General features: G+C 60.6%; 5 protein-coding genes across 5 annotated transcripts; all 5 read left to right on the plus strand.

The window, feature by feature from the left end:
* Positions 1–395: 395 nt before the first annotated feature.
* Positions 396–2,533, plus strand: BKCO1_3500089 (iq calmodulin-binding motif protein; the record flags this gene model as incomplete). The annotated part of the gene is made up of 4 exons (XM_020274839.1): positions 396–921; positions 991–1,269; positions 1,333–1,880; positions 1,934–2,533. 4 exons carry the CDS (start codon positions 396–398, stop codon positions 2,531–2,533), a joined length of 1,953 nt encoding a protein of 650 aa, XP_020129166.1.
* Positions 2,534–4,542: 2,009 nt separating this feature from the next.
* On the plus strand, positions 4,543–9,722 carry BKCO1_3500090 (lea domain protein; the record flags this gene model as incomplete). The annotated part of the gene is made up of 2 exons (XM_020274841.1): positions 4,543–9,081; positions 9,138–9,722. The coding sequence occupies 2 exons, from the start codon at positions 4,543–4,545 to the stop codon at positions 9,720–9,722; spliced, it is 5,124 nt and encodes a 1,707-aa protein (XP_020129103.1).
* Positions 9,723–10,641: 919 nt separating this feature from the next.
* BKCO1_3500091 (dehalogenase) lies at positions 10,642–11,349 on the plus strand (the record flags this gene model as incomplete). The annotated part of the gene is made up of 1 exon (XM_020274842.1): positions 10,642–11,349. The coding sequence occupies one exon, from the start codon at positions 10,642–10,644 to the stop codon at positions 11,347–11,349; it is 708 nt and encodes a 235-aa protein (XP_020129104.1).
* A 711-nt stretch (positions 11,350–12,060) lies between these two features.
* On the plus strand, positions 12,061–12,732 carry BKCO1_3500092 (uncharacterized protein; the record flags this gene model as incomplete). The annotated part of the gene is made up of 1 exon (XM_020274843.1): positions 12,061–12,732. The coding sequence occupies one exon, from the start codon at positions 12,061–12,063 to the stop codon at positions 12,730–12,732; it is 672 nt and encodes a 223-aa protein (XP_020129105.1).
* Positions 12,733–13,412: 680 nt separating this feature from the next.
* BKCO1_3500093 (aldehyde dehydrogenase protein) lies at positions 13,413–15,505 on the plus strand (the record flags this gene model as incomplete). The annotated part of the gene is made up of 6 exons (XM_020274844.1): positions 13,413–13,472; positions 13,585–13,712; positions 13,781–14,122; positions 14,310–15,121; positions 15,219–15,414; positions 15,493–15,505. The coding sequence occupies 6 exons, from the start codon at positions 13,413–13,415 to the stop codon at positions 15,503–15,505; spliced, it is 1,551 nt and encodes a 516-aa protein (XP_020129106.1).
* Positions 15,506–15,984: the final 479 nt, after the last annotated feature.

Genomic DNA, 15,984 nt, shown 5'->3' on the forward strand with positions numbered 1-15,984 from the left:
GTGGTACACTTGCGCAGAGCAGGCTGGCATGTCAAGGGGCTGCCCACTGCCGGTGCGCGCGCAGCTCGTTGTGCTAATTGAGTTTCGACGCACGATAGCGGCACGATTTTCGCCGCCGTGTACGCAATCCTTCGCTGTTTCGGGCAAGCTGATTGCCCCTGCTCTCCGCCAAAATTGCACCGTTGTGCAGCGGGCCAGGGCGCCGTCCAAGCCGACTTCCGGGCCACACGTGACAGTTCCGTTGCTTGGACAAGGCGTCAGCCGGGGGGCAGTGATCGCTAGGGCGTCGAACCTGTTGTTGGGTGCTTGTGCTTGTCCGGCACCCGGGCGCAGCTGGCAGGTTGCGACGGCTCTCCTGTCACTTTTTGCTCGCGCTCGAACCGATCATGCCGCAAATGGGCGGCCACGACGAGGAGAGGGCGGCATCAGGCCACGCAAGGCTGACGGCCCCAGACCCTGGAGATGCCAAGCAAGCGTGGGGCAGCGATGACCGCATCGCCGCGGGCCCGCCGCCTGCGTCGCATTCCACCGCCGCGCTCCACATCCCTTCCAAAGACGAGCTCGAAGCCATTGCCGGCCGTCAGGATGCAAAGCGCAAAGCCATGCAAGCAGCCAAGTTGCACACCCAACGCCATGAAGAGGAAGCCGCTGCCGCCGCTCTGATTCAACGCAACTACAGAGGTTACAAGCAGCGCCGCGAGCTCGCCGGCATGGGACTGGATGCGTCAACGCGCTGGGTTGAGGTACGTGAGACACTGCCGCTGAGACCGCACCACTGCCTTCCTCCTCCTCCTCCTCCTCCCCCTCCACGCCAGCTATCTCGCATTTCCCGCTCCGCCCTGTCTGCTGCAGTGCGACCGATTATTAGGAAATGCCGATCAGCTAACGGTGATCTACGTGCTCCACAGGCTATCAAAGAGGGTCAGTAGTACTCAGAACCACACAGCGCTTCCACGCTTTCCGCATACTCTTGATGCTGAACACGTGTAGCGCGATGGAGGAACGCAACGCGGCCCATGCCCCGCAACGACCGAACCTCAGGCGACCGTGACAAGCTCAGCCCTGCCGCGAGGTCCCGCGCCGCATCGGATGCTGCGAAAGAGAACTGGCGACGCATCGGCGAAGTAGCACGCCGTGCAGGCGGAGACGACGCGGTACCCGATGAATCCGATACCGATGAAACCCAATTGTCGCCGGAGGAGCACGAGCGCCGGCGGGCACGGAAGGCAGAGGCAAAGCGCGAGCGGGAAAAGACAGCGAAGGTGATGGGTATGTTTGGTGAAAGTACTGTGGATGTTGTCGCCATGGACTGACCCTGTCTCTGCCTTGAAGACCTGCAGTACTGGCTTGAAATGGTCGACCAGAAACACCGATACGGCTCCAACCTACGCGCTTACCATTCCGAATGGAAGAAATCTGGCACACACGAGAATTTCTTCTATTGGCTGGATTATGGAGAAGGCAGACGCTTCGAGGTACCAACATGCTCAAGGGAGCGGCTGGAGAGGGAACAGGTTCGATACTTGAACAGGGAAGAAAGACAGAACTACCTGGTGAAGCTTGATAGCGAGGGGAGGCTGTGCTGGGCGAAAAATGGTGAACGAATCACTACATCTACGGAGTTCAAGGACAGTGTCAAAGGCATCGTTCCCAACGCTGATGGAACCCCAGCATACAGCAGGGACAGCACATCATCCAACAGCAGCTCCTCCAATGCGAGTTCGATGTTGTCCACGGGCTCGACGGATCCAGAAGGAGATCACTACGTGAACCATGACCTGGAAAAAGCAAAAGGCATCAAGAAGATCAAGCACGTATCTGCGGCCGCAATACTGAACCATCTGCTACGCCGGAGTGTTAAGCCCAACAGCTGGATTTTTGTCAGTTGAACTCTAGTCTTTCATGCTCCAGCACTGACATCAAATGATCGCAGGTTGCCGACACTTCGTTCCGCCTTTATGTTGGCATCAAACAATCTGGGGCATTCCAGCACAGCTCGTTCCTCCATGGCGCTCGCATTTCGGCTGCCGGTCTCATCAAGATCAAGGATGGACAGCTACGCCGCCTTTCACCCCTTTCTGGTCATTATCGCCCGCCCACTTCCAATTTCCGCGCCTTCGTCCACTCGTTGCGAGATGCCGGGGTCGACATGAACCGCGTATCCATCTCCCGTAGCTACGCTATCTTAGTCGGGCTGGAGGCGTATGTCAAGACGCGTCGAAAGTTCAAGCACGGTGCCGAACACGCCAGCCACGGGAAGGAGAAGGTACTTCATCCCGAGGAATTGGCCAAGCGAAAAGAACAGGAGAAAGACAAGAGCAAGAGCGCGGAGAGGGAACGGCAGATTCTGGCGGAAGCAGCGGCAAAGCAGGAAGACCGCAAGAGGAGCAACAGCCTACGCTTGAGGATACTGAGGAAACTGGGGGTCGGAGGTGCGGCCAATGCGCCCAAAGGCGAGAGGACGAAGAGGAGCAGGGGAGAAACAAGCTCCAGAGACGTGGAAAGCGGTATTCCGCCGGACGGAAAGCGATAGCCGGTCGATGGGCGGCTATGATCTAATTCTCGGGGTCATCCGGACTCTGATGCTTAATTCCTTGCTCGCGGGAGTCCATGGCCGTGCGGGCGTGGAGCAGTGTAAGGTAATATTCCCACTTTTTAGTCGTAATGCTACACGTGCTGTGGCTGGGATCGCCCGTAACCCGCCGCTGCCACGACACTCCAATTTTATATTGCTTATACGAAGGGCGATGCAAGGCCAGGTTGCCTCCTTGTTGCTACTCAGTGGGAGCTATCAATTGACGTACCTAGATGACCAGCCACCCATGCTAGTGGAGTGCTCAACACAGAATGCAAACGTCGCTCAGTCAACAAGACCAAAAAAAAAAATTAAAGACTTGAATCTGTCTGTGGCGAGGTCTCGAGAAGTCCATTGACGGGATGACTCGGAAGCCCGGTAGCTGGAGCCCAAGCTTGTGTCCTAGTGAGACGGCCAAAGGTTCGGGTCAGACATTCCGATGCCGGTGAATGTGCTGGATTGCGCGACTGCATCACGCATCACGCACGTCAAGCAGCGCATCGAACGATAGACGTCGTACGAGGCGAGCAGGCGGGGCGGCAGTGACAGCGAATTGATCGTCTGGACAGCGTGGAAGATTTATGTGAGGGTGTTGTAGCACAAGTGGACGAATCGGCAGGGCTCCGTGGCACTGGCGGAGAGTTTTGGGTGCATGTGCGGCGGCGATATGCAGGCGAAGGGGCGGGGGGCAGCATGCTTAGGGTCGCACTTGCAACGGACGAGCGTTGCAGCGACGTTGGTAGCGGCGCAATCTTGCGGGCGCTAGCCAGAGGCTGGAAATGATGGATGATGATGAGAGCTCGCTAGGTGGCTAGTAGCTGGGCGGGCGCGAATCTGGGATGGCGTCATTGCGGCCGGGGTCCGGGGGGCCCGCCGCTTGCGGGAGCCACTGCGCACCGCCAATCCTCCTGCCCTACGACCATCGCAGACGCCCAATCCGCCGCGCGCTGCACCAATTCGCAAATGCACAGAGCAGCCCGTCCAAAAAAGTCCACAGGGTCTCCGGCCGTGGGCGGCTCGCACGGGGACTGCGTTGATCGCCCGCACCGCACTACGCGACCACTGGCGCGTCACGGCCGCCGCCCATCCTGTTTGCTGCAGCTACCGGGATGGCTTCCAGCACGACGCGCCACAATATGTCATCCGCACCGCCTTCCAAGATTTTCTGGCCAGACCTCCGCACCCTCGAGCAATCCTGTGCCGTCGCCAGCATGCCCAACCCTGCTGCGCCGTTAAGACCTTCCCGCATGCCGCTGGCCGCCGCTGGCCGCCGCCGGCCGCCGCCGCCCACTGGCCGCTCGCTCGCCGATCTGCCAGACGAGGCCCACGACGGCTATGGCTCCGATCCCCGTTCCACAGCCCGGCTGACGCTTGCGTCTCATCTCAGGCTTGAGATTTCGCTTCGAGAAGCCCGCCCCATCTCGATCGCCGCCGTGGCGGCATCCACCGTCGTAGCTGCATGTCTCCAGGCCAATCGTCGATTGGCATCTGCTCCATGCCGCCTCTCCAGCCACAGGCGTCCTTGAATCCGAGTCTCATTGGGCCTGCCCTCCTTACTGAAGCCGCAGGGCTCTGACGCAATGCTGGAGAACGCGTTCCCTCGCATCTCCCTGCGTAACGTGACGAAGCCACTCGCTGCTAGGAAAACAAGTTTCCCGCAGTAGTGTGCCTGCCAGACCTGAGGCGCGAGCTCCCCGTCTAGGCAATGAGCTCCCTTCGAGAGCTACTCATGGCGACGTCATCACACATTTGTCCCTACCGCCGTGATTCGAGACACACCATTTAACAAATGCTAGCCCGCTGCGAAGGCCTTTCTCCTCAATCCTCCCACACACTCGCACCTATACCCCTGTGCATGCAGTTTTATGCCCCCAAGGTCCCCTACAAACTACCAGTACTATTCTTTCCCTCCCACTCCGACTAGAACATCTCCCACCAGTACCCGATCCCGAAACTCTCCCACCAGAATGCCTTCCCCCGCTGCCGGAAAGGGCACCGACGCGCCCCGCACTCCCACCAAGCTCGGCCGCAAGCCCGCGCCCCCCAAGCTCGGCGAGGCAGCATCAGAGAAGGCCTCTGAAGTCACCTCGGGGAAGCCCCAGACGGAAAACCCGGACCTCCCACCCCGGCCGTCAGAGGGCGACATCTCCGAGAAGGTCGAAGGTGCAAAGAAGACTGCAGAGGACGCACCGCAGCAGGCGAGCGGCGCCGCCAGCGAGGCTGGCGAGGCTGGCGAGCAAGACCCCACCGGAAAGGTCTCCGAAGCCACCGGCGACCTGAAAGAGCAGGCACCCAAGCCCGTCGGCGACGACGATGACGACGAGGACGACGACGCCGCCCGCAGTGACGACGACAATGCCACGGAGAAGGCGGGCGACCTCGGCGAAGAGGCCGAGGACACCGCTGAGGACACGGCCGAGTCGGCGCAAGAGTCTACCGCCGACTTGCAAGAGCGCGGCGAGCAGGCTCCCAAGAAGGCCGGCAGCAACGTGCTCGGCAATGCGAGAAACCTCGCCGGCCGCGCCTCCAGCCTTGCCAGCAAGTCGTCGTCCCAGGACCCCAGCAAGGCTGTTGGCGCCGCGAAGGACACTGCCGAGGACACTGCCGACGACGTTCAAGACACCGCCGAGGACACTACTGGCGATGTCAAGGACACTGCTGACGACACTGCCAAGGGCCCTCTCGATGATGTCCAAGACACGGCCGGCGGCGCTGCTGAAGATGTGGACGAGACCGCACAGGGCGGTCCCGTCCAGGAGGCTCAGGAGACCGCTGAAGGCCTCGGCAAGGAGGCCGAGGGCGCTGTCGGCGGTGCCAAGGGCACAGCAGAAGGTGCTGTTGATGACGCCAAGGACACTGCTGAGGATACTACCGGCCAGGAAATCCCCGATGTTGGCGATCTCTCCGTCCTGAAGGGCCTCGAGGTCCAGCCGGACGGCGGCGTCGTCGACAGCGAAGGCAACCAGATTGGAAAGCTCGTCGAGGGTGACGCCGAAGACCTCGAGGGCTACGCCATTGGCGACAACGGAGAGATCCTCGACGACGACGGCGACCTGGTCGGCCGCTGCGAGCTTCTGCCCGAGAAGATCGACGCTCAGAAGCGGAAGGCTCAGCAGGCGGCCGAGGGCGCTGCCGGTGGCGATCTGCCCGACCTCTCAATCCTCAAGGGTCTCACTGTCAACCAGGTTGGTGAGATCTTCAACGACGATGGTGACGTTGTCGGCCAGATCGTCGAAGGAGATATCCAGCAACTCAAGGGCCGCCAGGTGAATGAGCGCGGTGAGATCCTTGACGATGATGGCAACGTCATTGGCCGCGCCCAGATCCATCCTGATTTCGAAGGGGCTGGCGAAGCTCTCGACGGTTATGATGACGAGGGTGTCGATGGCGCCGCTACGGACGTCGCGGGCGCTGCCAAGTCGGCCACCGGCAAGGTTGACGAGGCCGGCAACAAGGTCGACGAGGCCGGCAACAAGGTCGACGAGGCCGGTAACAAGGTTGAGGAAGCCGGCGAAGCCGTGTCTGGTGCCCCCAGCAAGTCTGGTCGGGCTGATTCGGCCCTCGGTGGTGCCAAGTCTCAGATCGAGAGCGAAGTTCCCGACCTCCCCGGCGTCGAGGCCCTCGAGGGTCGTGAGATCAACTCCGAAGGCGAGGTCGTCGATTCCGAGGGCAATGTCCTCGGCCAGCTCGCCGACGGCGTCGACATCGGCAAGGCCAAGGGCCTCACCGTCAACGAGAAGGGTGAAGTCGTCGATGAAGAGGGCAACGTCCTCGGCACGGTCGAGCTTGCCGACGGTGCTGCTGAGCACCTTCAGGAGAAGCTCCGCCCGCTCGCCCTGGACATCAGGATCTTGGAAGGCCTTAAGGTCAACAAGAAGGGCAAGGTCCTCAACGAGGAGGGCGACGAGATCGGCGAGCTCACCGAGGGCGACGTCAAGAAGGCCGCCGGCAAGACCATCAACGACAAGGGCGAGGTCCTCGACAAGGACGGCAAGCTCGTCGGCAAGGTTGAGATCATCCCTGGCGACGCCGCCGAAGAGGCGACCAAGGAGCTTCGTGAGCGCCTCACTGAGCTCGAAGGCCCGAAGGAGTTCATTCCCGGTCTCGACATCTTGGACGGCCTGAAGGTCAACAAGAAGGGCAAGGTGCTCAATGAGGATGGCGAGGAGATTGGCGAGCTTGTCCAGGGCGAACTTTCTGACTGCGCTGGCAAGAAGCTCAACGACAAGGGCGAGGTTCTCGACAAGGACGGCAACATCATCGGTCGCGTCCGCGTCCTGCCTCAGCAGGTCGAAGAGGGCGATGTGGAGGCCGAGGAGCTTGCCGATGCTCAGGCTGCCGAGGCTGCCCAGGAGGGTGCTGAGGACGCCGCCGAAGACGCCGAAGACGCCGCCGAAGACGCCGAAGACGCCGAAGACGCCGCCGAGGACGCCGCCGAGGGCACTGAAACTGCCGTTGACGAGGAGGGTGCCGAGGAAGACAACCTGCCTCCTCTCTCCGTCCTCGAGGGTCTTGGTGTCAACAAGGCTGGCAAGCTCATCAACTCGGATGGCGTCGTCGTCGGCGAACTGATTGAGGGCGATGCAAAGAAGCTCTCCAAGCTTGGCGCCACTGCCGATGCTGAAGGTCAATTCTGGGACAACAAGGGCAAGGTCATTGGCCGCGCCAAGACTGTCCCTGTTGAGGATGATCAGGAGGGCACCTTCGCCGGTCTCGAGGGTCTCATCGTCGTCAAGGACGGCAAGGTCGAGGACGAGAACGGCAACGTTGTTGGTGTCGTCGTCGAGGGCGACGCCAAGAAGCTCGTCGGCCGTGCTGTTGACGAGGACGGAGATATCATCGACAAGAAGGGCTCCGTCATTGGCCACGCCGAGCGCTACGAGGAGCCTGAGGAGGAAGTCGAAGAGGAGGAGCCGATCGACTACTCGATGCTCATTGGCAAGACACTCAACAAGCAGGGCAACGTCATCGGTGACGAAGGCGTTCCGATCGCTCGTCTTGTCGAGGGCAATGTGAAGGAGCTCGCCGGCAGGAAGGTCAGTGAGGAGGGTCAGATCTGGAACGATGCTGGTAAGGTCATCGGCCGCGTCGAAATCATCCCTGAGAACGAGCGCGAGTCCAAGCCTGAAGGTCCTTTCGCCGGCCTTGACGACCTCCGTGTCGTCGCTGACGGAAACGTTGCCGACGAAGATGGAAACATTGTCGGCCACATCACCGAAGGCAACCCCAAGCGCCTCATTGGTCTTTCCGTCGATGAGGATGGAGACATCATCGACAAGTACGGCAACGTGAAGGGTCACGCCGAGCCCCTCGAGGACGAGCCCGAAGAGGAGCCTGCTGATCTGTCTATCCTAAACAACAAGGTCCTCAACAAGCAGGGCTTTGTTGTTACCGAGGACGGAATCCCTCTTGGTAAGCTTGTCGAGGGCAACGTCTCCGAGCTGGCTGGCCGTCGCTGTGACGAGAACGGTCAGATCCACGGCGACACCGGCAAGGTTGTCGGTCGCTGCGAGCTCATTCCCGAGAACGAGCGCGTCGCCAAGCCCGAGGGTCCTTTCGCTGGCCTCGAGGGTCTGCGTGTTGTTGCTGAGGGTAAGGTCGAGGATATCGATGGCAATGTCGTCGGTGAGCTCGTCGAGGGTGACGCCAAGCGTCTGGTTGGCCTCAAGGTCGACGAGGATGGCGACATCATCGACAAGTTCGGAAACGTCAAGGGCCACGCGGAGCCGTGGCAAGAGGAGGAGGCTCAGCCCGAGGATCTCTCTGCTCTTGCTGGCTGCACCGTCAACAAGGCTGGCAACGTCGTCGACTCTGCCGGTGCCATTGTTGGCCGCGTTGCTGAAGGTGATCCTAAGGCGATGGTCGGCCGTAAGGTTGACGGCGAGGGCCAAATCTGGGACAATGCCGGCAACGTCATCGGCCGCGCTGAGCTCGTCAGGGGCGTCGACACCACCCCTGAGGGCCCCTTCTCTGGCTTCGACAACGTCACGGTTGCCAAGGACGGCACGGTCGTCACCGCTGATGGCAGCATCGTCGGCCGCGTCATTGAGGGCGATGTCCAGAAGCTCGTTGGCCACAAGGTTGACGAGGAGGGTGAGATTGTCGACAAGAACGGCAACCCGATTGGCAAGGCCGAGCGTTGGGAGCCTGAGGAGAAGGAACGCCGCATCAACCCCATGTCCGGCCGCCGCGTCAACAGAGAAGGCGAGGTTCGCGACGAGGACGGCAACGTCATGGGTCGCCTCACCGCTGGCGACCTCGGCCACTGTGCTGGCCTCGAAATCGACGACAACGGCTACGTCATCGACAACGACGGCAACAAGGTTGGTGAGGTCACCCTGCTCGAGAACATTGTCGAGGAGGAAGAGGAGGAAGAGGGACTCACCGAGGAGGAGCTCGAAGAGCTTCGCAAGAAGAAGGAGGATGCCGAGCTTGCGGACAAGATGGCAAACATCTGCCAGCAGACGCTCGAGCGCGTCCAGCCCGTGTGCAAGCAGATCACCGAGGTAAGTCACCAGCACCATACGCGCTACACCAGGTCTGATACTGACTGTTTCAACAGTACATCGAAGCTGCCGACCGCACGCCGCGCGAGGAACTGGACGAGGAGCAGCTCGTCGACAACGTCAAGCCTCTCATCGAGGAGGCCGGCCGCATCCTGCAGGAGTGCAACGGCTCGCTGCGCGGCCTGGATCCCGACGGCCGCATCGCCGCGCAGGCCAAGGGCCGCGCCGGCACGCGCGAGGCGACGCCCGAGGAGTACCGCCTGGCGGACTGCCTGAAGGAGCTCACGACGACGGTCGTGACCACCATCGACAACGCGAAGAAGAAGATTGCCGACATGCCCCACGCCAAGAAGAAGCTGAACCCCCTGTGGGCGCTGCTCACGGAGCCGCTCTTCCAGATCATCGCGGCCGTCGGCTTGCTGCTGTCGGGCGTGCTGGGTCTGGTGGGCCGTCTGCTCAACGGCTTGGGCCTGGGCGGCCTCGTCAACGGCCTCCTCGGCGGCTTGGGCATCAACAAGCTCCTCAACGGCCTCGGCCTCGGAAGCATCAGCGAGGCGCTCGGCGGCAAGAAGAAGGAGAAGAAGAAGGGCGATGGCGCCAAGGGTCTGCCGCTCGTCGGCGGCCTCTTCGGCAGCAAGTAAACAACGCTGCGCACCGCAAAGTCTGTGTGTGGAGAGGAAAGAGTGGGGATCACGTAATTGATGAACAGAAAAGAAAGCAAAACTGCATGCCAGCTCACTCGGTCAGGCGCCTGCCAGCCTGGTGGCTGATGGGGAGGGAAAGTTGGAAGAAGCTCGTGGCTTCTGTGGGAGGAGGCCGCGAAGATTCACCTTCTGGACTTCTCCTTTTCGGTATTGGGCAGCAGAGCACCGATTGATCGTGTGTGTGCTGGGAAACTGTATTCTGACCTTGGGCATGACTTTGGAAAAGTTTCAACATGAGACCATGAAGCCATGATTAGCATTCCTTTCACGACATTTTCTTTTGTTTTTGACTTCTTTTTTTCCAGTAGCGGATTTCATTTTTCTTTTTGCTTCTTCCTTTTGGGATGAGCATTTACTACTGTACTCTTGGTTCTCTGTTTCGAGGTTTAATAGGCGAGGAGGAAGGTATATGCTTGTAACGAAGGATGTGTGTTAGTATAGCATAATTTACGATGTGGAGTATATTATACATTCAACCCGAATGGCTTGGTCATGCAGAGAGGTGAGATGCGACGCAAAGGAGGAGGTCACGGTGTCGTGCTTATCGGCGGCAAAGGCGTCGGAGAACGGCGACCGAAGTGATGAACCGATCGCAAGAGTCCGTGTGATGTATCCACCAAAGCGCGTTAGCAGCCATATCGTCTCTGTGCTCGTCGGCCAGACGTGGTTGAGAGCGGGTGGGATATAAAAGGTGTCAGTCAGTAGTGCATCATGGTGCGCCGAGCATTCAATCCATCATTGCATTCTGCGGGCTAAACTCGAAGAGTAAGTCTCAGGCAATTCCTAAAGTCTACGGTATCATTTTGACCAGGACAGAAACCTACGGAGCGAACGAGCAAACGAGCGAACCAGCACCATGGCAGCCACTACTACTACTACATCGAAACGGACGATCGACTTCGAGCCGAAATACATCACCTTCGACTGCTACGGCACGCTCACCGACTTCAACATGTCGCGCATGGCGCGCGAGGTGTACGCGGACCGGCTCTCGGGCAGCGAGCTCGAGCGGTTCGTCAAGCTCTTCGCGGGCTACCGCGTCGACGAGGTCATGGGGCCCTACAAGCCATACCGCGACGTCATCCTCGGCGCGCTGGCGCGGGCGTGCGCGCGCACCGCGGGCGCCGTCGCCTTCGACGCCGCCGAGGCCGAGCGCTTCTACGCCGCCATCCCGTCGTGGGGCCCGCATCCGGACGTGCCGGCCGGGCTGGGCCGGCTGGCGGCCAAGTACAAGCTGGTGATCCTGTCCAACGCCGCCGACGACCAGATCGCGCACAACGTCGAGAAGCTGGGCGCGCCCTTTTGGCGCGTCTTCACCGCGCAGCAGGCCGGCAGCTACAAGCCGCGCATGCAAGGGTTCGAGTACATGTTCGAGCAGCTGGGCTGCGGGCCTGAGGACGTGCTGCACGTGTCGAGCAGCCTGAGGTACGACCTGATGACGGCGGAGGCCATGGGCGTGGGGTGCAAGGTGTTTGTGAAGCGCGGGCACGAGCCGTCGACGCCCGAGTACAACTACTACGAGGTGGACGACATTGGGCAGTTGGCGGACATGCTGGGCGTGTAGAGAGAGAGAGTAATGATGAGACGCGGGCACGCGGGTTGGAGGCTTGGAGGCTTGGAGCAATCTCGGGCGCAAAGGATCAATCGACGGCGTTGGTTTGTTGTGGGCCGGTGATCAGACACACCCTCAAGCTGAGGCAGCGGTCCTAAATTAAGCACATCACGAGACGGGCTGCTAGCGAGATTCATTCGAGGGTCCAGTCGGCTGGAGACGCCGGGGTGCTTAAAGCGAGCGCCGACTGCTGCAGCGAAACGCGTCCCTGGCGATCCCCGTGTTTTACATTGCGCGTCGCTCTGTGTCGCCGCCAACGGGGCCGCCTTACGTCACCTCCTCTCCTTGCGCCCTCGTACCGCCCTAGCGCCGTCAGCACAGCCGCCCGCCCGTCTCTTCAACACCACGCCGTCTGCGGCGCCACTCAGCCGCACTCCCATTTTCACCACCGTCGCTCGTTCCGCCCGTTGCCACCCGCCCGCCTCCCGCCCGCCCACTACGCCCGTCGCTTCCACATTTTAAGCCCCTGCCCGCACGCCACATTCCCTACTTACTTTTTTTTTCCTCTTTCGCAAAACTCACTCCAATATCCGACCGCAAGATAGCCAATTCCGGCATCTCCACAGAAACAAAAACAAAAAAGACGAGAAAGCTGCAACAATCCAATCCAGTCCAATCCAATCCAGTCCAGTCCAATCCAATCCAATCCAACCCAACCCAACCATGCGCGCCCTTCCCCTCCGCCTGGGCCTCCTGTCCCTGCTGGCCTCCGTCTCCGCCGCCCGCAACCTCCAACTCAACAACCTCCTCCCGCTCCACCGCCGCGGAAACGATGACTCCTCCTCCGCCACCTCCACCACCACCACCTCCTCCGCCCACGGCTCCATCACCGCCGTCCCCCCCAACGTCGTCACCCTAACCGGCCACTCGACCGCCAGCGCCACCGCCAACGACGACGACGACGACGACGACACCACCGTCCTCACCACCGTCGTCAACGGCCACACGACGCGCGTCACCATGCTCGTCGCGTCCAGCGGCGCCGCCGCCTCGTCCGACGGCATCGTCGTGCTCACCGGCACCGAAGACGTGCCTTCGTCCACGGCGACCGCGTCCGTCACCTCCTCGCGCGTCAACGGCACTTCGACCGTCCAGCAGTCGTCGGTGACGACGGCGACTACCAGCTTGAGCGATGACGATGATGCGGCGACGGCGACGGAGAGGGCGGCGGCGACGGGTGGGGAGGGCGCTGGCCAGACGCAAGGCGCTGCGGCGAGTACTACTAGTACGGGCGGTGCGGCGCCGGCGTGGGCGACGCCGGCGGGGGCGGTGGGGTGGTGGGTTGGGTTGGTGGCTGGTGGTGTTGGGGCGGGGGCGGTTGTGGGGTTGGTTTGAGAGGGAGAGGGGGAGGGAGAGTGAGAGTGAGGGAGGTGGATTTTGTGGTTTTTCTTTCTTTCTATTCTTTCTTTCGTTCGTTCGTTCGTTCGTTTGGCTTTCGCTACGAATGTTTCGTCGTCGATTGACGGCTTTTTTTCTTTCCCTTTTTTTTTTTCGGGATGACTGCTGCGAGATTTGGTCGGCTTCGGCATGCATGCATCCTATGATACACACACAAAAATCATGTGAGGGTTGTTTTTGTTATAGCTGGTTTATAATGGTACGACTGTGGGCGTTCGGGGCGGAGAGGTTTCTACGGAATGGGATTTGTTTTATGCTGACTGAAACATGGGATGTGATTATGGGAGAGGGTTGTTTATGCAACCCCGGCGCTCAAAGACATGATTGGTCGCACTTGGACCCCTCCAAAAAGACCGACGTTCCATGATCAAACCGATCATCCTTCGAGAAGAAGCCAATGATGATGCCACGCCATGGTACAAGACGATCTTCGGCGGGTTTCCGTAAGAGGCAACAGTCGCTTACTTGCTCACACTGTCAGGGATACTTCAGCCTGTATGCCCCGCAGCGGGGTCGCTGAACCAAAGCCGCTGTATATCAATTTCTGCCCTCGCTGATGTGCCTCTGCAGCTCCAATCCCGCGTAACTCCGGATCGTGTAACTACCATTCAACCACAATGACCGCCGAGGGAGCTTCATCGTCGTTCATGAAGACGCAGCTCTTCATCAACAATGAGGTAAACCACACACTACCTATGCCCCTCCCTCTCCATCTGGCCCCGCACGAAGACACAACGTCTAATCCTTCTGCACGAGAGAGCATCTTATTTCTAAACAATTCCCACACAGTACGTCGACGCCCAATCGGGGGAGTCCTTCCCCCTCTACAACCCCGCCGACGAGTCCCTCCTCCACCCGGCCATTCCCATCGCCGGTCCCGCGGACGTCGACGCCGCCGTCGCCGGCGCTCAAGCAGCGTGAGTTGCCCCTCCTCCCCCCAACCAAAATAAAAAAAAGCAAAACAACAACAACAACAAAAACCCAGTTTCGCACCCACATCCCCCTGGCGCGCCTCCTTCCCCGCCAAGCGGCGCGCCGCCGCCATGCACAAGCTGGCGGACCTGATGGAAGCGAACGCGGGGCAGCTGGCCCGACTGGAGACGCAGGCCATGGGCCAGCCGCCGGCGGTCAGCGGGCTGATGGTGCGGTGGGCCGCCGACGCGTTCCGCTACTACGCCGGCTGGGCCGACAAGGTCGCCGGCCAGGCGTTTCCCGGCGAGCGAGACGAAGACGGGGACGGTGATGGTGCGATGGGGTCGTACAAGATTGTCAGGTACGAGCCGCTGGGCGTATGTGCGGGGGTCGGGGCGTGGAATGCGGCGCAGAGGTTAGTTGGGACCCCTTTTTTTTTCTTGTTCTTTTGTCTTTTCTTTTTTTTAAAGAGAGAGAGAGAGAGAGAGAGAGAGAGAAGCAAAAGCGTGTTGGATAGGCAACATCTCGGGATTGAATCGAGCGAGAAAGCAGAACCACTTACCTACACTTATTACTCACCCATTAACCCGCGCCAAACCCAGCAACTTCGCCTGGAAAGCCGCCCCAGCCCTCGCCGCCGGCAACACCATCATCTACAAGCCGTCAGAAAAAGCGCCGCTCGGGATCCTCGCGCTGGGGACCCTCATCAAAGCCGCAGGCTTCCCCCCGGGCGTCGTCCAGCTGCTCTCCGGTCCGGGCAGCACCGGCGCCCTGCTGGCATCGCACCCACACGTGGCCAAGATCAGCTTCACCGGCTCCGCCGCGACGGGACGCCGGATCCAAGACGCGGCGACGCGCTCCAACATGAAGCGCGTCACGCTCGAGCTGGGCGGCAAGTCGCCCGCGCTCGTCTTCGCCGACGCCGACGTCGCCAACGCCGTGCGCCACTGCTCGCTCGGCTTCCTGCTCAACAGCGGCCAGGTGTGCGCCGCCGCCGGCCGCGTCCTCGTGCACGAGGACGTCGCCGCCGCCTTCGTCGACGGCCTCCGCGCCGCCTTTGAGCACACGGCCCGCGCCATGCGCGGCGAGCCCGGCCTGGATGATGCCGCCACCGTGCATCCGCTGCAGCTGCTGGGGCCCCTGGCCGACCGCGCCCAGTTCGAGCGCGTCACGGGCTTCATCGAGCGCGCCAGGGCGGAGGCGGAGACGGCGGAGGGACGAGGAGGGCTGCTGACGGGCGGCGGGCGCGTGGGCGACAAGGGCCTCTTCGTCGAGCCGACCATCTTCGTGGATCCCAAGCCCGGCAGCGAGATCTATACGGACGAGATCTTCGGCCCGGTGAGCACGGTGACGACGTTCAAGACGGAGGAGGAGGCCGTGGCGCTGGCCAACGACACTCCGTACGGCTTGTCTGGTATGTCGTCCTTTTTTTGCTTTCCTCTGGTGGTCGAAAGAGGGGGGGAGATGGGGGGCGAATTCCGCCCGTAGACTGACGTGGGTCGCATCGACAGCGACGCTATACACCAGCTCCATCTCGCGCGCCCTGCGCGTGTCGGGCTTGCTCGAGGCCGGCACCGTCGGCGTCAACACGTCCTTCATGCCCAGCCCGACCACGCCCTTCGGCGGCGTCAAGCAGAGCGGGTCCGGCAGGGAGCTGGGCTTCCAAGGCCTGCTGGCCTATCTGGACACCAAGACCATTCATATCAAGTGAGTCGTTCGCCATTTTCGATGCGAGAATCCCCGCCCGACCGACGAGAGGATGGGACCGCTGACCGTAAGCAACAGCATGAACGTCTAGACAAGGATGGGACCATGGGAAAACAGGAACAAAATATGATAGGGTAATGGAAGATTGAGACAGTAGGGACTTTACCTTGGTTGAAATGAAATGATTTTACACGAAGATGATGCAGTGTCCATTTCACTTTCCTTTCGTTCCTCAAACACTGCCACTTAGACACCACGTGCGGTTCGACGACAAGGGAAAGAGCACACCAATCGGCGCTCGTGTTTAATCTCTCTCAGCCACACTGTGCAAATGCTAATGCTGCGAAGAATGGTAATGCGAGCGAGGTGAGGAAAAGAGTATGGAGAGTCGCACTAGTAATACTTCAAGCCAATTAACCATTAAAAACCATCCAAGCCCTGCAATTCGTCACCCGACCCAGCCCATGCCCAGTCCATTTTTCCACCAATCGTCGTGACGGTCATCAATCATGAGTCCTTCATGCAGGAGATTAAAACGGGACAAGCGTACGCGATGCGAGTAATAGTACG

This window comes from Diplodia corticola (assembly GCF_001883845.1).
Source record: "Diplodia corticola strain CBS 112549 chromosome Unknown scaffold35, whole genome shotgun sequence".
Lineage (NCBI taxonomy): Eukaryota > Fungi > Ascomycota > Dothideomycetes > Botryosphaeriales > Botryosphaeriaceae > Diplodia > Diplodia corticola.